At 40.4% G+C, this 23,999-nt stretch overlaps 3 protein-coding genes and 1 pseudogene across 12 annotated transcripts in view; all 4 read right to left on the reverse strand.

Annotated features, from left to right (window-relative positions):
- Nucleotides 1-23,999, reverse strand: part of LOC127624950 (zinc finger protein 160-like) — a 229,712-nt gene that overhangs the window by 165,763 nt on the left and 39,950 nt on the right. The window contains exons 1-3 of one of the 2 annotated variants that reach the window (XM_052099906.1): nt 11,625-11,728; nt 8,546-8,963; nt 897-938 (exon numbers count right to left, since the gene is read on the reverse strand). In XM_052099906.1, the coding sequence (XP_051955866.1) occupies nt 897-938; nt 8,546-8,963 (460 nt within the window). In that variant the 5' untranslated portion in view covers nt 11,625-11,728. Of the gene's footprint in view, nt 1-896; nt 939-8,545; nt 8,964-11,624; nt 11,729-23,999 lie in introns of those variants that run through there. The other variant, XM_052099907.1, reaches the window with a different exon arrangement.
- LOC127625003 (zinc finger and SCAN domain-containing protein 2-like) overlaps nt 1-23,999 on the reverse strand; it is a 138,451-nt gene that overhangs the window by 74,580 nt on the left and 39,872 nt on the right. Inside the window, exon 1 of one of the 9 annotated variants that reach the window (XM_052100031.1) lies at nt 11,625-11,646. The exons of 7 other annotated variants lie outside the window; for them this stretch is intronic. The gene's annotated coding sequence lies outside the window, so the exon portion shown is untranslated. Of the gene's footprint in view, nt 1-11,237; nt 11,267-11,624; nt 11,647-23,999 lie in introns of those variants that run through there. One more of the 9 variants, XM_052100041.1, reaches the window with a different exon arrangement.
- The window catches only part of LOC127625013 (zinc finger protein 239-like), a 99,311-nt gene that overhangs the window by 56,179 nt on the left and 19,133 nt on the right, over nt 1-23,999 (reverse strand). The gene's annotated exons all lie outside the window — the stretch shown is intronic.
- LOC127625518 (zinc finger protein 721-like) overlaps nt 16,277-23,999 on the reverse strand; it is a 47,673-nt pseudogene continuing 39,950 nt past the window's right edge.

Consider the following 23,999-nt stretch of genomic DNA (forward strand, 5'->3'; position numbering starts at 1 on the left):
TAAGATTGCATTTACATGTGAAACTCTTTCCACACTGAGAGCAGGTGAAAGATTTCTTGGCTGCTCTTCTTTGAGAATATTTTGGTGAGAAATAATTTTTATTCTTTGGTAATTTTTCTCCAGTTGTGAAATCAAGCTGTTCGTCCTCCACTTCATTCAGTTCTTCACGTTCCTCTTTCACTTCCATCAGCTCTACAATGAACACAGTAAATTGATGACAAAATCAAATTAAACCCCAATATAAATGGCAGATCAAACCTTTTTTTATTTTTACTCTGCAAAGGTAAATAATTATACCATCAATTCTGATTAACAACTTAATTTTATGATTATAGTCATTTATAGTGGTTGATAGGTGTAAAACAAAACAAAACAAAAATATGACAAACAAATGTATTATCATTACTATATTATTACAGAATGTGATACAGATACAGTTTCAGATTACTCAAGCCTTCACATGACAGATGTGGAGCATGTGAGATTGAAGAGGAAAAAAGTGCACTATGAAATTAAGAAAGATGGTTGGATGGATGCTGATGAGTTCTGCTTTCTGTGTCATTATTCATTAGTTTGAGCAGAATGGACCAAAATATTGCTTCTATTTCTCCATAAAATGTGTTATTTACTAGGGATGTGCACAGTTACCATTTTTAATGGACGCAGGAATAAAGAACATTTTTGCTATGTTTTGTCCTCAAACACTGCTCAAAATAGCACCAAATCACCTGCATAGTGAGCAATGTGGTGAAATAGCACAAAACACAAATCTTCAAATTATGAAACTGTACATTAAAGTCAAACACAAATGATCAAACTGTCATTGCATGTGTGTGCTCTGCCTTGGCAGGTTCAAATTTCGGAGGCAAATGGTTTTAAAAATATTTTTACAGTACCTTTACTTGGTGTCGAAACATGCTGCGATTCTGTGCGAGACGCTGAAAGAAAAAAAACATTGAGATTCAGCGCAACAGTCAAAGATGTCCGTCCATGTGAACATGCCCCTAACTCACCTTATACTTGAAAAACTGTCCCAAACCCGGCCGGAAAAAAGGTTTGAAGGTTTGTCAGAACTCATCAAGTTTGGGCCGAGTTGAAGACTGCACATGCACAATAACTGAACAGTGATTTTGGTATTCGAATAGTGGTGCGTTGAACAGTAAAACAGATGTCGTATATCTGTTCACATCCCTATTATTTACCACAAATAGCCTAAATAAACATTTGTCAAGTCCATATTTATTTGTATTGTGCTTGTCACAACAAGCATTGTTTCAAAGCAGCTGTACATTAAATTATGCTATAACATAAAATGAATTATAGTTCTTTACTTTTAGAACTATTAGTGGTTAAAATTTGTAAACCAAGTGTTGTGGGTCAATGATGATTAAACAAAAATGATTTTGTATTAACTATTAGTTTTACATTTTAAATCCTTGAAGTCTTCCTGAATTAACTGAGGAAATAAACGTAGATGAATGGTCCTTTGATTTTGGCTGATGAAGGCTTTTGTTAGTGGTTAATTCATTTTCTATGTAGTTTATGAGAATGTTGTCCCTCCTTTTCAAAGTTGATATATGTATCATTCAGTGAGGAGTGTCACAGTATGTCTGGAAGCTTATGGCAGGTCATTTTGATGAGCTTCATCCTGAGACCATGATTCAGACAGTGGCTCATGAAGAATCCCATGTCTTTGAATTTGCATCAATTCATCCACTGTGAAGTCTGTCTTAGTAGAATGAAGTCAAGTCCGTAGTCTATAGCCATGGCCAAAAGTATTGGCAGTGACTTAAATTTTGTGTTTTGCTAAGTTTTCTGCTTCAGTTGTAGTGGTGTTGATTCACATTGTTTCTAGATTATTGTGCAGAGGGATCAGATGCATTTTAAATAATTGCAAAAAGCTTAAAAAAAAAAAAAAAGGGGACTTTATCACAAAACCCAAATTTCACAGTTTTTTGGCCCTGGCACAAAATGACGAGCGAACATCATTTCACTAATCATAACAGAAGCAACTGGGAAAGTGTGAATGAGTATATGTCAGGTGAAATCACTATCATTCTGATTGGATTATAAGAGCAGACAGATTGCTATAAAAGGAGGGAAGAAGTGCTTCCAATCATTGTGTTCTTGTTAGCAACGGTTACCTCTAAATAAAGACTTGCAGCCATCAACGCTTTGCATCAAAATGGCCTCACATGCAAGGAAATTGCTGCAAAGAATATTGCACCTAAAAGGACAATTTCCCCGATCATCAAGAACTTCAAGGAGAGAGGTTCAACTGCAGTGAAGAAGGGTTCAAGATGTCCCAGAGTGTCCAGCAAGTGCCAGGACAGTCTCCCCCTGAGGAGTCCACTACGGGATCGTGTCACCACCAGTGCAGAGCTTGCTCAATATTGGCAGCAGGTTGGTGAGTGCATCTGCACGCACAGTGAGGCGAAGACTTTTGGACAATGGCCTGGTATCAAGGGCATCAAAGAAGCCACTTCTCTCCAAGAAAAACATCAAGGACAGTCTGAAATTCTGCAGGAATACAAAGATTGGACAGCAGAAGACTGTCCAAAATAATTTTCTCTGATGAAGCCCCCTTCCGACAATTTGGGACATCTGGAAAATCGGTAATCCGGCGAAGAAAAGGTTCTGGTGTCGTGCCAACAGTGAAGCATCCAGAGACCATCCATGTGTGGGGTTGCTTTTCGTCCAAGGGAATTGTCTCTCTCACAGTTCTGCCAAAAACACTGCCATAAGTACAGAATGGTATCAAAACGTCCTGCAAAAGCAACTTCTAACGATCCAGGAGCAATCTGGTGATGATCCGTGCATTTTACATCATGATGGAGCACCATGTCACAAGGCAAGAGTGATAATGAAGTGGCTCGGCGATCAATACATTGAAATTTTGGATCCATGGCCAAACGTCTCCCTGGATCTTAATCCCATAGAGAACTTGTGGTCAGTCCTCAAAAGGCGAGTGGACAAGCAGAAGCCCACAAATTGTGATCAACTCTGAGCACTAATAAGGCAAGAATGGATTGCCATCAGTCAGGATTTGGCCCAGAAGATGATATCCAGCATGTCAGAGGGAATTGCAGAGGTTATGAAGGGTGTTAAACAAGGGTCAACACTGTAAATATTAACTCTTTGCATATATTGAATGTTTTTGCCAATAAAAGCCTTTAAAACCTATCAAATGGAGTGGTGGTGGCGTAGTGGCTAAAGCACAGGGCTGTTAATCAGAAGGTCACGGGTTCTAACCCCACAGCCACCCCCATTGTGTCCTTGAGCAAGGCACTTAACTCCAGGTTGTTCTGGGGGGATTGTCCCTGTAATAATTGCACTGTAAGTCGCTTTGGATAATGCTGCCAAATGCATAAATGTAAATGGTTATCATTGTTAAGACTATGTAGATATTACAGTTTAATTTTCTGTTAATGCATTATTTCCTGTAAAGCTGCTTTGAAACGATGCATGTTGTGAAGCGCTATACAAATAAAAATTACTTCACTTACACGCCTCTGAACAAACAGTGAACCAGACACAAGAATTGACAGCTTTTCTTTCATCTCTTCTTAAAAATATAATAAATTTACAGAAGATTTGCACAAAAAATCCCATGCTTTCATCCAGGTCGAGATCCGTGGGAAGCAGAAAGACATTTAAAGCTGGCACTTATGTGTCAGTTGCTAATAAAGGTGCAAGTAATTTAGAAGCACACATTAGGTCTGTGAAGCATAAAGGGTCAGCAAAAGGTGAAAGTTCATCAGGTAAAGAAACTGACTACTTTTTACGACAAGGTAAAAATATTAGCACATTGCTTCATTTTCCATGGCCATTCAAAATAATAGTAAATGCAAGTACACTCATGGCATCAAGTATTTTATTTTAGTACATGGACATTCAAAAGAATGTTGGACAATTTGATTTATGTTATGCTAATAGTGTATTTTTCACTGTATTAATGTTTGCATTCATATTAACACGGTTTTGAACCTTATTATTCCACCCCCGAAAAAAGAAAAAGGTGTACTCTTTTTGGAAAACCAGAATATGGTCACCCTATGTTTGTGTGACGTTACGCACCTGCATCTCAGCAAAATCGGAATTGAGAATGAGCCTACGAGTTTTAATTCTGATTTCAAGATGGATTCCATTGCACTTTAGGAAGTAGGAAAATCCGACTTTCCGTGTTGAATGGAATGCAGCACTACTTTTCAAAACTGGAAATGACACTGAATGCTCAAGCAAGCCTAATTTACACTTAGACAACTCCTGATGTTGCTATAACAATGCAAAAAGAACTTACCAATTTACTTTAAGTAAAAATCAGCCCTACCTTCCTGCTTAATAAATTAAGCAATCACGCGGTCAAGCAGAACATCTCATGTTTTTAAATCCATCAAAATCTCTTTCTCAATGGTGATAGCAGCAGTGACTGCAGCAGACTTGTCAGACAGCTTGATCTTACGCTCTTTGCTTTTGAATTACGTACATAACTTCATAGCCAGCTAAAAGGCTTCGATCAGGACATATCCTAAAGATCACACCCACCAGAACAAATAAATCAATCTGATTGGCTGATGAATCTGACTTTAAATGCCTATTCACATGCACTGTTGAGGGATTCAGTAGAAATGATGAAGGCCTAACGGGGTGCAGCTCAGACTCACATGCTACTTCGAGCATGCGATTTGTGAAACAGTTGTCACACTTTGCTTGTAAGCATCAAGGAATAAATTCTGACTGTATAAACTTTTAGTTTTTCTTTCTATTTATTTGTAGATTAATTAAGAGTGAAAAGGGATTAAAAATACACAGGCAAAAAGGTGATTGAGAATAAAAGGATGAAAAATGTTTATTTGGCATGTTAGGCCAGCAGAAAAGGCTTTGCTGGCCCTGAGAATTCGCCACTGGCTAAAAGGCATGTGTGGTTGACTGCACGTGTCAACACGCCCGATGAGTTGATATGTATAGCTTTATTATCCTATTTTTCCTTGTACCATGCAGCAAACATTTTTGAATTACAATTATTAACTGATAGTATTAATAGGTCTACATTCTGTCGGTTACCAGTTTACCAGTTAATTATAATTATCCCAAGTTCACTCACCTCTTTAACATTATCTTTAGTAATCTATGAATAGTGAAGGATTTTTAGTGCTGACATGAATAAAAAAAAATCTTAGAAAATCTACATTTAGCATTAGCCAGAACTGAAAAATTTGATTTCAGTTGCACGAAATGCATTTAACAATAGTTGCTGAATCTCTATTTCCACATTCCTTGCATCAGAGTCACCAATACCAAAGGCAATTTCACCATGATTCTCAGTGGGCGCATCATTAAGTGGGGAAAATCGATTGGAAATCCTAACAGGAATGGAAGAGTGGTGTCGATTTGCCCTACAAGTATGCAGCAGAGAAGTCACCCAAACGACCTGCTGCAGGAGCTCTACAGTCAAAACCAAATTGTGTGTGCTGCTCGCTGTACTATCTGCATCTGAAACAGTATATACTAGCTTCTCTTTCTCACCTCAACAAGCAATCAGTTGCGTGTCTCTAATTCATTAACCTTCTCCGTCAGACTGAATAATTCCTTATGCCGGAATTACACATCTTTCATGAGCATGGCCTGAGCAGCGTGTTTTCGTTTCGCCACCCATATTAACAGAAAACACCATTTACACTGCAAGTATGTGTCACGAGGTGATGCATCCCAGAAGCGTCCCAGACACGGCATTCTCATCACACCACCCACAGACAAGGTGTAGATCTTGGAGAGATGGGCTTAGCACTTCAACAATGTCGTCAATTAACGATGACGCCATCACACGCCTGCCCCAGAAAAGTGACCTTGACACCCCTTCTACAGAGCATTAAGTCTAGAAAGCATCAATCAGCTGTCCTGCGAAAAAGCTCTGGAAACTGACACTATCACTGCATAGGTGTACAAGGCTGGGGGGGTTCTATATGGTATGAAGGAAAACTCCCACATGAGTTCAAAGATGCCTCCATAGTACACATCTGCCTGTGAAAACCATGGTCTCCTTTTTGTCGATAACTGGCAAAATCCTTGCTCGAGTTCTGCTGAACTGCCTGCGAGCTAGAGCATCTAGAGTACAGCCTCCTCCCAGAAAGCAAATGTGGACTTCGCTAGAGACACGCACTGGACTGTTGACATGATATTTGCTGCACACCAATTCCAGGAAAAATGTCAGGAGCAGCACAGCAACTTGTTCACCACCTGGCTGAGGCGTTTGAAACAGTCAGCAGAGAGAGGCTGTGAAAGATCAACGAGAACTTTGGCTGCCCATCCAAGATAATAACAATCATCCAACAGTTCCATGACAGAATGATGGTCCATGTGCTGGATGTCAGGGAAATATAACACGCTCTTAAGCATGATGTGTTCTGCCAAGCTGATAGATGCCTTCAGCAACTGTGAAGATGGAATCCACCTCAGGTACAGGACTGACAGGAAACTCTAGTGAAAGCTTGTAGGTGCCTTGGTTTGTGAAGTTAAGGAGACTATATCAGAGACTTTCTCTTCACTGACAAAGCTGAAGGTCTACTGTGCTGTGGTACTCAATACTGTCAAATTTGTTTACGAGACATATAAGCACTCTGTTGGCAGGCAAAATAAATGCTTCAATCACAGTCTGAAGGTCTCCCTCAAAGCTCTTGGTGTAAGTACAGACTTTAGGGAGTCTACAATTTATTATCCTGACAAGGAGTTCGGTGTACTCCAATGGCCTCCATAGTCATCAGATCTCAAACCAATATAGCACTTTTAGGATGTGGTAGAATAGAACATTCGCAGCATGAATGTGCAGCCAATCAATCTGCAGCAACTGTGTGCAGTTGTCATGACAGCATGGAGCAGAATCTCTCAGTGACCACTTTATTAGGTTCACCTCTCTACTACTGGGTAGGAACCCCCTTTCAGAACAGCCTGAATTCTTTGTGGCATGGATTCAAGGTGCTGGAAACATCCCTTATACATTCTGCTCCAAGCTGTCATGACAGCATCAAGCAGTTCCTGCAGATTTGTCAGCTGCTCTTTCATGCTGTGAATGTCTCATTCCACCACATCCTAAAGGTGCTCTATTGGATTTAGATCTGGTGACTGTGGAGGCTATTGGACTGAACTTGTCCGGTTCCTGGAATCAGATTAAAATGACGTGTGCTTTGTGGCATGGCACATCAACCTGCCGGAAGTAGCCATTAGAAGAAAGTAGGCTGTAGTCATGAAGGGATGCACATGGTCAGCAACAATACTCAAGGTAGGCTGTGGCCTTTAAAGGATGCTCAGTTGGTATTAAGGTGCCTAATGTGTGCCAAAAAACATCCATGTTTAGGCCAAATTCTGACCACATTATCTGCAGTTTTGGTGAACCTGTGCCAACTGCAGCCTCAGTGTTCTGTTCTTAGTTGACAGTAGTGGTACCCAGAGGTGTCTTGTGCTGCTGTAGCCCATCTGCCTCAATGTTCGACATGTTGTATGTTAAGAAATGCCTTTCTACATGGCACTATTTTAATGTGTGGTTATTTGAGTTACTAAAACCTTTCTGTAAGCTTGGAACCGTCTGGCTATTCTCCTCTGACCTCTGTCATTAACAAGATGTTTTCGCCAACAGAACTGTCACTTGCTGGATGTTTTTTTCCCCTCGCACCATACTCTAACTTCTCTAGAGAAGCCACCCTGTCTGGCACAAACAATCATCCCACGGTCAAAGTCACTTAAATCTGATTTCCTACCCATGCTGATGTTTGGTCTGAACAGCAACTGAACCGCTTTACTACATCTTTGCGATTTTATGTATCGAGTTGCTGCCAGATGATTGGCTGATTAGATATTGGCATCATAAAGCAGGTGTACAGCTGTACCTAATAAAGTGGTCAGTGAGTACATCATGAAGCACCGGTAGTGAGAGTGGGGATGCAACTGGCCCTGTCATGCCCTCATTTGCCACAATTATGTAAACTTGGCTAGTGACACTGCATGCATGAGCCAACATACAATTTGTGTGACTAAATTATGTGCGTTATTAGCCACTAGCTAGTAAATATTCCGATTTTACACAGAGTTGTGTAGTGGCGAAGAAGAACTTAAAGACTGCAATCCTTTTACTGAATAAGAAGCTGGATTCAGCCAAGACTTTGACTCAGTCTCATATTTTACAGCCCGCTGTGTCTCTTGAGCATGCACTCAGGAGGAAATGTACCTTATTTGGCTGCAGTGGGTCCTGAGGTGTTGTGGATTGCAGTGTCAGCATCACTTTAGTTGGTTTCATTTACATTGCTCAAATAATCTTTTCAACATCACAAACCCTTTATTTTTATATGATACAAACTTTCAAACAAAAGCTTAAAACAAGCACTGTTTTGATAAAGCTCTGTGGCCATGTATTCTGACGTCAGACAAATAATATACAAACTAGTCATTCCACTCGAGCCTTCTCCCATTCCATCCGTCACTTGGGAAAGTGGAAGGGCTAGTTTCTTAGAACCTTCTATGCTCCAAAGTGTAAAACAACATTAAAGAAACATACCTGAAGGAATAAAATCATCTTCATCTCTCTGTTGTTCCTTTGCTTTGGTTTCATCATCATCTCCATCAATCTGTTGTTCCTCTGCTGTGGTTTCTCCTCTCATCTTCATCAGGTTCCTGCAGTCCAGCAGCTTCACTGAACACATCTTCACTGGTGTCTGCGGTGTCTGCAGCATCTGTTGTTCATCGTCATCATTTCTCTGTTCTATTGTTGTGATTTCTTCTCTTATCTTCTCCTGCTTCCCTTCAATCTTCACTGGTGTCTGCAGCATCTGCTGTTCATCATCATCACTCGGTTGTTCCTCGGTTGTGATTTCTTCTTTTATCTCCTCCTGCTTCACTTCAATCTTCACTGGTGTCTGCAGCATCTGCTGTTCTCCAGCATGAATCACATCCACCTGCTCTCTCATGATGAACATCTGAACACAAAAACATCATCATTATAATGGACTGACATTCATCAAACTCAACAAGACCGAACATTTAATGATTATACACAAGAACTGCTGTGTTAAACAAAATAACTTTGTTTTTTATACAGTACAATTGGTTAGCTACAGAACCACAGAAACTTCCTTAAGTGTGGTGTTATGCAGCAGATCACAGGATGCTGGAGTCTCATGATCTTCCCATTTCTTTCATAGAGAAAGGGTTTTTTTTACCCTGGGGGAGGTGAATTACGGGTCTGTGTCAATTTCACAAGTCCTGCTTTGTTCTGTAGCAGTTGAAATTAAGCAGATGCACATTCATTGATGTTAAGTCAGACATTTTGGCACCATTCTTCCAGGATTCCAAGTTTTATGACTTCAAGGTCACAGTGTGTGGACTAAAGGCCCAGACACACCATCCCCACATCAAAGAACTAGCAGCGAAAAGGTTGACTGTGGTGTCGCCTCACGTCGCCTGCGTCTGGGCCAAAAAGTTGCTCTTGAACACACCGCAAAGACTACAACCAACGGCCAACTAGCACGTATGTTCTGCCCCTGTGTGAGAGGAAATAACTCTCCATACCAGCAGGTGGCAGTAGTCTGCATTCATTATTCAAAAAGGGACACCGGAAGAGCTAGGACTGCGGATATACAAACCATAAACAAAGCAGCACATGCGTACCATTTTCACACCAATCTCGCTCACCACATGGATTCATAATGCAGCTTCTTTGAACATGTCTGATAAGTTACAAATGGCACTGGCTTTGTCAGCACTTGGTCTTTTGAAAAATGAGAAGAGCCTTCGGTGTATGTGCCCTCTTGACTTTTACTTGCTTTCTTCACTTCTGTTTTTCTTCTCGTGCACTGGTTCACTAATGCAGAGTTTACACTACACAATTTAAATAGTTTTACAGTTTTGTGGAGATGTTTTAACTGAATACAACTGCAGCATTGACCTACAGCCAATGAGAGAGTAAGAAACGGGGCATGGGAAATTTCAGTGGGAGGAGTCTTGATGTACCTGCAACAGAACATCAACTAGCATGGCTGTGGTATCAAGAACGTCTCATTGGACCAAAGAAATGAAGTAAATGTGTTAAAGGTGCACTCTGGTCTAGTGTTGGGTTGAAAACTGATGCGCAGTATCAAATACGCAGAATGTATGATAGTACTAACTGTAGAGAGCACATCAATATGAAGACAAAGCCAAATCCTCGACATTTAGAGGCAATTTTGAACCCCGACAGGACGATTTCTCAAGTCTGAAAAAGAGGACATGTTTGGGGAAAAGAGGATGTATGGTCACTGTAAAGGGATCAATGGAAAGGAGGAGGCGAGAACCGGCTTGACGATTCGATTTGGTGTGTAGGATCACGACCCGGCCCCGCCCTCCCACAGTCACCCTATGTTATTTTGTTTCTTTGTCCATTGCTTCACAAATGCCACGGACTAGGCCAGTCTCTGAAAAAAAATCCCAAATCCGAAAGGCTCGAGTCCAAGTCAGAGTAAAACTGCAACTGAAATTTGACTCATGACTCAGACTTGAGTCGGAACTCGAGTACCCCAACTCTACTCTAGTGATATCTTTGACTGTTTTATTCTATATGCGGCAAGGGGGTGGCCATTTTAGAATCACATGACCAGCCGAAAATACTACTCGCTTAATCTCAGTAACCATCACTCATGGATTAAATTAATCATGGCTGATTGTGAATAATGAATTTCTACAGTGGGATCTGTAAATCAAAATCAATAGTTTTCAATGAAGCAGCATCCACACCACTAGGTGTCACTGTAAGTCCAAGATAACGCGAGCAAAAAGTTACTGAGTGCACCCTTAAGTACCACCTTACCTGCAGATAACCAGGGTTGATTTTAGTTGGGTGAAACATTGTTAAATAAACATGTTGTCTTTGTTTTTAAAATATGAATAAATCACCATTTACTCAAAATATTTAGCAGATGTGGTCAATTGTCGTTTTGTTGACAGAGATTTTGTCAATTAAGTATGATATCCAAAACACATATTGACTGACTACAAAAATAATATAATTATGAAAACGTCAACTCGTATAAGTTATCTGAAGATCAGGGGAACATGCTGCAATAACCTCTTTTAAGGGACGTTTTTAGGACATTAGCGCGACGTTTCTGGAACGTTAGTCAAAGTTTGTCAAGATTGAACTTTACCAACACGTCTTCAAACTGGACTAAAATATAAACATGAGTTTAGCCACAGACAGACAGAAAGTGGAAATAAACCTGTTCTGAAGTGTTTTAGTTGTTTTGTTCATCTCTTGCATATGACCAGTAATCCCAAAAGTATTTACACAAACTTGAGGAAACCAAAAAGCGTTTGTTTGTGCCCGTCTCTCCAATATATATTATCACCTTCATTGAACTCATTTACAGTCAGTCGCTGGATTTAAAGACTCATTTAAGCAGAATATTCTCACATTTCTGTTTGTTTCTCCTGAAAGGGATTTTTTAAAGCGTCTGTAACAAAACAAAGTGACATGCGTCGATAAAAACTTATTTTACACTCATTAAAACACAAAAGATAGAAAACGAAAAATAACAACAAAATATAAAAGCAACTCAAAATAAATATGAATCTCTCAAATGATGTAAAACACATTGAACACGTACCGAACTGAGCGCTCAAACTGAAGTTGTATCTGAATTCGTCCCTATTCACTATATAGTGCACTATTTGGGATGTCGGAGTTCTTTCTTCTTCTTCTGGTGTTTTCTGTCGGTTTATGAAACAACTTCCGGTGAATTTCCGCCTCCTGCTGGACTGGAGTGTATAACATACAAACATCTGATTAATCAGTCCTGCTGTCGAACTTTAAAATACATTAAATACTTTAAACTCTTTTAAAATATTATTCAGGAAAATGAAGTGACAGGTTTTATATTTACATTGACATAAATGTTTGGAATCTTTCATCACTTCACAGTTTAGCAGAACACATTCAACAGCATCTGAAAATCACATTTAGTAGAAAAGTCTCGTGCTCAACAAGCCACATGATAAGACACACGGATTGACGGTCTCAGATGCAGAGGATGTGGATGTAGAGGCAAATGAGATTCGTCCTCCACCATCCGGATTGAGTCGAGTCACTTAGAGTGCATTGGGAATTGGGCATTCCAAACTGGGGAGAAAATCTGAAAAGAAAAAAAAAAACCCTACCAAGACAAGCGTACATGTCAAGATGAATTTCCGGGACTCTTTGGGTTGAGGCACGAATTTGTGGACCTGTGAAGACATCTAGTTTTCACCTGAGATGAACTGATGCTAATAGTGATTTCTATGCAGGGAGATAAAATTCTGAACCAAGAAATATGATCATTTTAGCCCAATGTTATCATCGTTACATTGGCTACCTGTTAAAATTCATATTCATTTAAAAAATCTATTAACTACCTACAAAGCTTTGAAAGGTCTAGCTCTACAGTACTTAAGTGACCTTCTACCACACTGTCATCCATCACGTTCATTACGAATGCAAAATTCTGGCTTGTTAATAGTTCCTAGAATATCAAAATCCACGAAAGGAGATATATTTCATACTTGGCTCCTAAACTATGGAATAGTCTCCCTGACACTGTTCGAGATGCAGACACACTCTCTCAGTTTAAGTCTAGACTAAAGACTCGTCTATTTATCCAGACATACACCTAATTTATCCTCCAACCCACAATTAGGCTGCTTTAGTTCGGTCTGCCATAACCAGAAAATCTATCATGATCTATAACTCTTCATAAAATGTAATGGCATCTATGCTAATACTATTCTATTTGTTTCTATATCGGAAGATTACAATGGACAGTTCAGACTGCTGAGAGGATTATTGGTTTCCCCCACCATTCCTTCAAGAACTGTACACTTCCAGAGTGAGGAAAAAGGCCGGAAAAATCACTCTGGACCCCACTTACCCAGCCCAATATATTTTTGAACTGTTGCCTTCTGGCTGGCACTACAGAGCACTGAGCACCAGAACTGTGAGGCACAGGAACGTACTGTCATAACCTCCATCTAACCCTGATGGAGGGAACGAGACATTGTGTCGAAAGGGGTCGCTCTTGGGAGCCCCAAACACCTCTGATGTTTGAGAGAAGGCCAATTTGAATTGGCGAGTGGAATTTGCTTGCCACTCCCCCGGACATTTGGGTATAAAAGGAGCTGACTAGTGACCACTTATTCAAGTTTTGTGCGGAGTTGCCAAGACAGGGTCCCGGACATTTCAATGGATAGTACAGTGTTGTGGCAAGAGGGACACAACATCTTGTTCCCTCCATCAGGGAACGGAGGTTACGACAGTAACTGAGACATTCCCTATCTGTCACCCACTTTATGTTGTGTAGATGTTCATAATTAATTTTTTTCTAGTAAGATCTTTGATATTAGGGCAAGATTCGAATTCTTGATCATTTTTGTATTGTTTTCCTGTAAAAATATCTAAAAATCCTTAAACAAGATACATTTGATTGATCTTGTTTTAGAAACAACACTGTATAAGATATTTATGTTTTTCAGAGAATGTATTTTTAACATGTGTATTTTGAGTTTTTATAGTCAAAACAAGTGAAAAATCTACCAGTGCTGAAGAAGTAATCCAAAGTATTTAGATTACATTACTGACCTGGAGTAATCTAACGGAACATGTTAAACATTACATTTTACAGCATGTATTCTGTAATGGAATACATTTCAAAAGTAACCTTCACAACCCTGATTATGTATCCTAAGATTATTAAATTTTCTCAGTATTTGAATATCACATTCAACTCTGGATCAAATTAAAAGACCACTCCAAATGGTCAGTTTATCTGGATTTACTATTTATAGGAGTGTGTTTGAGTAAAAGAACATTTTTGTTTTATTCTATAAAGACAACATTTCTCCCAAATAAAGATATTTTCATTTAGAGCATTTATTTGCAGAAAATGACGACGGGTCAAAATAACAAAAAAGATGTTTTCAGACCTCCAATAATGCAAAGAAAACAAGTTCACATTCATTTTTAAACAACACAATACTAATGTTTTGACTTAGAAAGAGTTCAGAAATCAATATTTGCTGGAATAATCCTGATCTTCAATCAGTCTTGGCATGCTCTCTACCAGTCTTTCACATTGACTTTATGCCACTCTAATTTGTTTTATTTTCATATATAAAAGAGAGAATGCAACAAATCAGAAAAATCTACAACAGGATTCATTATTATCACACTGAAATGTCATGACACAACTGGCTGTCAAACACATATTGAGCTACACATAACACATAAGATAAAAATAAGCTACACAATGATTTTCTCAGGTACTTAATGAGTCTAAATTGATGCACAACTTAATAATAATTTCAGTAAATCACCCAAATGACAATATCCATATCACACTGTTCATGTGTTAAACTTGCTATAGTTTACTTCCACATTGTTTCTTCATCCAATAACAATGTCAGATGTAAATCAGGTCAGAAATAGCATGTATAATATGAATCTGTACACACATGTGGGATACTGATGATTCACCATTGTTGCACATAAAATCAACGTAATACAGTATTTATCTGTATGAATATAACACTCATTCCTCTTGTCATAAAGAAATATCCTGTGATAGGAAAAGTTTATAGATATGAAATAAAGAAAATATTATTTATGAAAGGGTAAAAAACACAAAAAACATAGTTACATACCTTGGTTCTCTAATGACCCTACACACTTTAGTTTTTTAAGCAGCTACAGTGGGGAGAACAAGTATTTGATACACTGCTGATTTTGCAGGTTTTCCTACTTGCAAAGCATGTAGAGGTCTGTAATTTGTATCATAGGTGCACTTCAACTGTGAGAGACGGCATCTAAAACAAAAATTCTGAAAATCACATTGTATGATTTCTAAATAATTAATTTGCATTTTATTGCATGACATAAATATTTGATCACCTATCAACCAGAAAGAATTCCGGCTCTCACAGACGTGTTAGTTTTTCTTTAAGAAGCCCTCCTGTTCTCCACTCATTACCTGTATTAACTGCACCTGTTTGAACTCGTTACCTGTATAAAAGACATCTGTCCACACACTCAATCAAACGGACTCCAACCTCTCCACAATGGCCAAGACCAGACAGCTGTGTAAGGACATCAGGGATAAAATTGTAGACCTGCACCAGGCTGGGATGGGCTACAGGACAATAGGCAAGCAGCTTGGTGAGAAGGAAACAACTGTTGGCGCAATTATTAGAGAATGGAAGAAGTTCAAGATGACGGTCAATCTCCCTCGGTCTGGGGCTCAATGCAAGATCTCACCTCGTGGGGCATCAATGATCATGAGGAAGGTGAGGGATCAGCCCAGAACTACACGGAAGGACCTGGTCAATGACCTGAAGAGAGCTGGGACCACAGTCTCAAAGAAAACCATTAGTAACACACATCGCCGTCATGGATTAAAATCCTGCGGCGCACGCAATGTCCCCCTGCTCAAGCCAGTGCATGTCCAGGCCCGCCTGAAGTTTGCCAATGACAATCTGGATGATCCAGAGGAGGAATGGGAGAAGATCATGTGGTCTGATGAGACAAAAATAAAGCTTTTTGGTCTAAACTCCACTCGCTGTGTTTGGAGGAAGGATGAGTACAACCCCAAGAACACCATCCCAACCGTGAAGCATGGAGGTGGAAACATCATTCTTGGGGATGCTTTTCTGCAAAGGGGACAGGACGACTGCACCGTATTGAGGGGAGGATGGATGGGGCCATGTATTGCGAGATCTTGTCCAACAACCTCCTTCCCTCAGTAAGAGCATTGAAGATGGGTCGTGGCTGGGTCTTCCGGCATGACAACGACCCGAAACACACAGCCAGGGCAACTAAGGAGTGGCTCCGTAAGAAGCATCTCTAGGTCCTGGAGTGGCCTAGCCAGTCTCCAGACCTGAACCCAATAGAAAATCTTTGGAGGTAGCTGAAAGTCTGTATTGCCCAACGACAGCCCCGAAACCTGAAGGATCTGGAGAAGGTCTGTATTGAGGAGTGGGCCAAAATCTCTGCTGCAGTGTGTGCAAACCTGGTCAAGAACTACAGGAAACGTATGATCTCTGTAATTGCAAACAAAGGTTTCTGTACCAAATATTAAGTTCTGCTTTTCTGATGTATCAAATACTTATGTCATGCAATAAAATGCAAATTAATTATTTAAAAATCCTACAATGTGATTTTCTGGATTTTTGTTTTAGATTCCGTCTCTCACAGTTGAAGTGCACCTGTGATACAAATCACAGACCTCTGCATGCTTTTAAGTAGGAAAACCTGCAAAATCAGCAGTGTATCAAATACTTGTTCTCCCCAATTTATATATATTTATAGTTTTATTTATTTAGCCATTGTGTGAATAGTCAGTATTCAGTGATGTTAACTTTCATGTCAGGTTAGCACTGCATTCGTTGCACTGCAGGATGGTCTCATCTTAAGACAAGGCTGCACATGCAATAGTTTGGTTAGGAGGCACATATGCTTTGTTCACACATTCACTATTTACTTGATATAATTGGACCAGAATATGATTCTTGCTTGCTGTGACTATGTGGACAATTCCTTTTTTCATGTTTCCATAACGAACTTGATGAGATGAAACTTCTCTCACATGAAGAGCACTTGTATGGTTTCTCTCCAGTATGAATTCTCTCATGTGTTTTTAGGGTTTCTGACCGATTGAAACTCTTTCCACAGTGTGAGCACTTGTATGGTTTCTCTCCAGTATGAATTCTCTCATGTGTTTTTAGGGTTTCTGACCGATTGAAACTCTTTCCACAGTGTGAGCACTTGTATGGTTTCTCTCCAGCATGAATTCTTTGGTGCTGATTCAAGTTGCTGGCTCTATTAAAGGTCTTTCCACATTCAAAACACATATGAGCTCCCACACCGGTATGTATTTTCAGGTGTTTTTTTAGGTATTGCTGCAAAACAAATGTTTTCCCACACTTATCATATTCAAATGGTCTTTCTCCAGAGTGACCGCAAAGGTGATTCATGAGACTGTATGGATATGCAAAACTCTTTCCACACTGATGGCATGTGTAAGGCTTCTCTCCAGTATGAACACTCATGTGTGTATTAAGATCGCCTTTAAGTTTGAAACTCTTTCCACACTGATGGCATGTGTAAGGTCTCTCTCCAGTATGAACACTCATGTGTGTATTAAGATTGCTTTTACAAGTGAAACTCTTTCCACACTGATGGCACGTGTAAGGTCTCTCTCCAGTATGAACTCTCATGTGTGTATTAAGAAGGCCTTTAAGTGTGAAACTCTTTCCACACTGATGGCATGTGTAAGGTCTCTCTCCAGTATGAACCATCTTGTGTCTATTAAGAAGGCCTTTAAGTGGGAAACTCTTTCCACACTGATGGCATGTGTAAGGTCTCTCTCCAGTATGAACCATCATGTGTCTATTAAGATTGCATTTACATGTGAAACTCTTTCCACACAGATGGCATGTGTAAGGTCTCTCTCCAGAATGAACCATCATGTGTATATTAAGATTGCTTTTACATGTGAAACTCTTTCCACACTGATGGCATGTGTAAGGCTTCTCTCCACTATGAACTCTCATGTGTATATTAAGATTGCTTTTACATGTGAAACTCTTTCCACACTGATGGCAGGTGAAAGATTTCTTGGCTGCTCTTCTTTGAGGATTTTTTTGAGAGAAATTATTTTTATTCTTCGGGCGACTCAAAGATTTTTCTCCAGTTATGAAATCACGACGTTCCTCCTCCACTTCATTCAGTTCTTCACGTTCCTCTTTCACATCCATCAGCTCTACAATGAACAGTGAATGGATAACAAAAACATCAAGGTGAAAAAAGAAATAGAGGTGTAAAAATGCTAAATCTTGACAAAATAATTTTTCATTACTATATTATTACAGAATGTGATACAGACACAATTTCAGATGACTCAAGCCTTCACATGACAGAGGTGGAGCATGTGAGATTGAAGAGGAAAAAAGTGCACTATGAAATTAAGAAAGATGGTTGGATGGATGCTGATGAGTTCTGCTTTCTGTGTCATTATTCATTACTGTTTCATTATTCATTACTGTTTGAGCAGAACTGACAAAAATATTGCTTGTATTTCTCCATAAAATGTGTTATTTACTAGGAATGTGCACAGTTACCGTTTTTAACAGTTGATTAACCGCAAAGTTTCACAAAATGTTAATTGTTTTTCCTTCAGGACGCAGGAATAAAGACAATTTTGTCCTCAAACATGGCTCAAAATAGCACCAAATCACGTGCACAGTGAGCAATGAGCTGAAATAGCACAAAATGCAAATGTTCAAATTATGAATCCGTACATTAGTCAAACAAAAATAATGAAACTGCCATCGCGATGGCAAACCAGATGTCGTATATCTGTTCACATCCCTATTATTTACCACAAATAGAACAAAGCCTAAATAAACATTTGTCAAGTCCATATATATATATTTGTATTGTGCTTGTCACAACAATAATTGTTTCAAAGCAGCTGTACATGAAATTATGCTATAACAGAAAATGAATTATAGTTCTTTATGTTTAGAACTATTAGTGGTTAAAATTAGTAACCAAGTGTTGTGGGTCAATGATGATTAAAATGATTTTGTATTAATCTATTCTATCAGAACTATTGACTGGACTCAAGATGGTGCTGAGTACGGCTGCTTCATTGCGAGCTCCGACACAACACTGCAGTTTACTGTTTGCTTGTTTACAGTTTTTTTTGTCTTGGATGTTGTCTGCCTTATTGTATACGACAGACAAACGCTTTTGGACATTGGTTCTACAATTACACACCGTAAACCGGACTTCAAATTCCTAAATGCCGACTCGCTGTTTACAAACATGCCAGCGGAGCCCTTTGTCTGGGCTGCCCGGCCGCGGAAACGCAGAAGGAAAAGGGGAAAAAGAGCCGGCATTCTCAGAGTAAGACATCCTGCAAATCGACCCCCGCAACCCAGAATTCTACTGGCAAATGTTCAGTCTCTGGACAACAAGCTCTGCGAGCTGAGAGCGCGGATCTCTTTCCAACGAGAGACTGCTGCATTATTTGCCTTACAGAAACCTGGTTGTCTGCGGAGATTCCAGACTCGGCCATCGAACCCACGGGGTTCTCCGTGCACCGAGCGGACAGAGCAAAGTAAAGCAGAGGTGGTGGTGTATGTTTTATGATCAACAAATCATGGTGTGATCAGAGGAACGTACATTTTATCAAGTCTTTCTGCTCTCGAATATCTCATGCTTCTGTGTCGACCATTCTGGCTACCGAGGGAATTCACAGCAGTCATTATCACAGCTGTGTACATCCCCCCACAAGCCGACACAGACCGGGCTGCGACTCAAGGAACTGTATGGGAGTATAAGCGAGCAGGAAACCGTGCACCCTGAGGCCGCATTCATTGTTACTGGGGACTTTAACAAAGCCAACTTTAAAACAATCGCACCAAAATACCACCAACACATCAGCTTCAACACATGAGGGGACCGGGTTTTGGACCATTACTATTCTCCTTTCCGGGATGGCTACAAATCCCTCCCCCGCCCACCATTTGGCAAATCAGACCACTTTTCCGTTCTGCTTCTGCCCGCTTACAGGCAGAAACTGAAACGGGAAGCACCCACCCTCAGAATGATCCAGTACTGGTCGGACCAATCAGACTCTGAGCTACAAGAGTGTTAAAATCACGCGGACTGGGCGATGTTCCGGTCCGCCTCCGATGACGACATTGAGGCTTACACTGATAGCGTAACGTGTTTCATCGGGAAGTGCGTAGAGGACGTTGTGCCAACCAAAACAATACGGATCTACCCAAACCAGAAACCATGGGTTAACGGCAACGTTCGTGCGGACCTCCTCTTTTAATTCCGGGAACGCGGAGCAGCATAAACAAGCAAGTTATGCCCTCCGTAACGCTATCATTGCAGCAAAACGCCAGTACAGGCACAAAATTGAAGGACAGTTCAACACCACTGACTCTAGAAGTATGTGGCAGGGAATTATCATCATCACGGACTACAAAGGGAATAAAAACTCTGCAGTGAACACTGCCTCTCTCCCGGCTGAACTTAATAAATTTTATGCTCGTTTTGAGTACAATAACACCGCCCTCGTGGAGAGAGCACTCGCGGCTGACGCTACAGATGATGGTTCACTCTCCATCTCTGTTGCGGATGTAACCCGATCCTTCCGACAGGTGAACATCCGTAAAGCAAGATGGCATTCCGGGCCACGTCATCAGAGCGTGCGCGAACCAACTGGCTGGTGTTTTTAAGGACATTTTCAACCTGTCCCTCTCACTGTCTGTAGTCCCCACATGCTTCAAAACGTCAACCATTGTGCCTGTACCGAAACAAGCCAAAATCACTTGCTTAAATGACTTCCGTCCTGTTGCTCTGACCCCCATCATCAGCAAATGCTTTGAGAGGCTAATCAGAGACCACATCTGCTCTGTGCTGCCCACCTCTTTGGACCCATTGCAGTTTTCCTACCGCAACAACCGCTCCACTGATGATGCCATTGCATCTACAATACACACAGCTCTCTCCCACCTGGAAAAAAGGAACACATAAGTGAGAATGCTGTTTGTAGACTACAGCTCAGCATTCAACACCATAGTGCCCTCCAAGCTTGATGAGAAACTCCAGGCTTAAACAGCTCGCTGTCCAGCTGGATCCTGGATTTCCTGTCAGGCAGACGTCAGGTGGTTAGAATGGGCAGCAACATCTCATCACTGACCCTCAAATCTGGAGCCCTGCAGGGCTATGTTCTCAGCCCACTCCTGTATTCCCTGTACACACATGACTGTGTGGCAACACATAGCTCCAATACCACCATTAAGTTTGCTGATGATACGACGGTGGTAGGTCTGATCACTGACAATGATGAAACGGCCTACAGAGGAGGTGCACACACTAACACGCTGGTGTCAGGAGCACAACTGCTCCCTCAAGGTCAGTAAAACCAAGGAGCTTGTGATGGACTTCAGGAAGAAAGACAGAGAACACAGCCCCATCACCATTAATGGAGCACCGGTGGAGAGAGTCAACAGTTTCAAGTTCCTCGGTGTCCACATCACTGAGGAACTCACATGGTCCATCCACACTGAGGCCGTTGTGAAGAAGGCTCACCAGCACCTCTTCTTCCTGAGAGGGCTGAGGAAGTTTGGAATGAACCACCACATCCTCACACGGTTCTACACCAGTATTGTAGAGAGCATCCTGACTGGCTGCATCACCGCCTGGAACGGCAATAGCACCGCCCACAACTGCAAAGCCCTGCAAAGGGTGGTGCAAACTGGCAGAAACATCATCGGAGGTGAGCTTCCCTCCCTCCAGGACATCTATAACAGGCGGTGTGTGAAAAAAGCTTGGAGGATCATCAGAGACTCCAGCCACCAGAGTCATGGGCTGCTCTCACTGCTACCATCAGGCAGGCGGTATCGCAGCATCAGGACCCGCACCAGCCGACTACATGACAGCTTCTTCCCCCAAGAAATCAGACTTTTGAACACTTGATCACTCACGATCAACAATAAGCACTGCACTTTATTCATCTTATCTCACACTGGACTGTCAAATATATTCCCCTCAATACAACTACTGCATATATATATATATATTTTAGATACTCTTATTTATTTATTTTTTATTGTATGTGTATTCTATATTGTGTGTATTGTTTACTGTACATTGTATATTATATTGTGTTGTGTAAGTATGTGTACATTTGATATGTAATTTGTGTATGTTGTTTACTGTAATTGGTATATGTCTAGTCACTGTCATGACTGCCATGTTGCTCAGAACTGCACACAAGAATTTCACCTACTGTTGCACTTGTGTACATGGTAGTGTGACAAAGTGATTTGATTGATTTGATTAACTATTAGTTTGTGTTAAAGTCCTTGAAGTCTCATTTTCTATGTAGTTTAAGAGTGTTGTCCCTCCTTTTCAAAGTTGAAGAATCCCATTTCTTTGAATCAGCATAAATTCATCCACTGTGAAGCCTGTCTTAGCAGACTGAAGTCTGTAGTCTAGTCTAGACTTGAACTGAGAAAGTGTGTCTGAGTTCTGAACACTGTTAGGAAGATTATCCCATAGTTTAGGAGCCAAATATTAAAATAGTCTCCCTTGTTTAGTGGATTTTGATATTCTCTGTCTTGTTAACACACCAGAGTTTTGCAATAGAATATAGCATGATAGAAGGTCACTTAAGTACTTTAAGCTTTGCAAGTAAGTAACAATTGTAAAATTAATATGAAACTTAACAGGTAGCCATTGTAACGCTGATAAAATGGGGCTGATATGTTTGGATCTAGTTAGCACTCTCACTGCTGCATTTTGAACCAACTGAAGCTTATTTATTAAACCTGCAGTACAACCAACTAGTTTCTCCTTGTCCTCCTTATTGACAACTCGCATAAACAAATTGTGAAATTTTGTTGGGTTTCGAAGAAATATAAAGATGGGTACAGTCGTCATAGCAGTGAATACCACTGTCTCCCAGGTGGAGCATATATAAGGAGAAAAGCAGAGGCCCTAAAACTGATCCCTGTGGCACTCCATGCTTAACTTTAATTTGATCTGACAGTTCCTCATTTACACAGACAAAGTGGTAACAGTCAGAAAGATATTATAAATATTAAAAAAAAATATTATAGCTATAATCGCCTTAAGACATCACAATATCCGATTACATTGAAACATCTACAAGAAGAAACACCTCTTTTAGGAATTTAGTCGGTATGGGGTCTAACATACTTTGTTGATTTTTATGTTTTTGATAATTTTTGTTTGGCTCTTCCTGACCTATGACAGTGAACAATTGAATTTGCTTGTAGGAAAACAATTTAGTCTTCTGTGGCAGATGGATAAGTAATTCCAATTTTGTTTCTGATGATTTTGATTTTATCAGTAAAGAAATTAATAAAGTCATTACAACGCTGTGATGGAATATCTGGTTCAATAGAAGTTTAATTCAAAACCAATTTTGCCGCAGTACTGGATAAACACCTTGGATTGTTGTGGTTATTTTCTATGAGTTTGCTCAAATAAAAAGTTCTATCCACAGCAACCACTAGATCTGACAGATCTCCTCAACTGCCTGGAAGCTAGAGCATCTAGATTATAGCCTCCACACATAAAACAAATGTGGACTCCGTGCTGGTCACCAACTCCAGGAAAACTGCCAGGAGCAGCACAGTGACTTGTTCACCAACTCTGTAGACCTGAGGCATTTGACATAGTCAGCAGAGAGAGGCTGTGAAAGATCAAGGAGAAGTTTGGCTGCCAAACCAAGTTAATAACAATCATCCAACAGTTCCATGACAGGATGATGGTCCAACGTGCTGGATGTCAGGGAAACATATAACACACTCTTTAACATGATGTTTTCTGCCAAGCTGATAGATGCTTTCAGCAACTGCAAAGATGACATCCACCTCAGGTACAGGACTGACAGGAAACTCTAGTGAATGCTCGTAGGCGCCTTGGTTTGTGAAGTTAAGGAGACTGTATCAGAGACTTTCTCTTCACTGACGAAGCTGAAGGTCTACTGTGCTGTGGTACTCGATACTGACCTATTCCTTTGAGACATACAAGCATCCTGTTGGCAGGCAAAAGAATTGCTTCAAAAACAGTCTGAAGATCTTCCTCAAAGCTCTTGGTGCAAGTACAGACTCTAGGGAGTAAATTTATCAACATGGCAAGGAGTTCGGTGTACTCCCATGGCCTCCATAGTCACCAGATCTCAAACCAATATAGCACCTTTAGGATGTTGTGAAATAGGACATTTGCAACAAGTATGTGCAGCCAATCAATCTGCAGCAACCATGTGATGTTGTCATGAGAGCATGGAGCAGAATCTCTCAGTGACATCTTTATAAGGTTCACCTCTCTACTACTGGGTAGGAACCCCCTTTCAGAACAGCCTGAATTCTTTGTGGCATGGATTCAAGGTGCTGGAAACATCCCTAAT

The sequence above is a fragment of the Xyrauchen texanus genome, chromosome 31 (assembly GCF_025860055.1).
Source record: "Xyrauchen texanus isolate HMW12.3.18 chromosome 31, RBS_HiC_50CHRs, whole genome shotgun sequence".
Taxonomy (NCBI): domain Eukaryota; kingdom Metazoa; phylum Chordata; class Actinopteri; order Cypriniformes; family Catostomidae; genus Xyrauchen; species Xyrauchen texanus.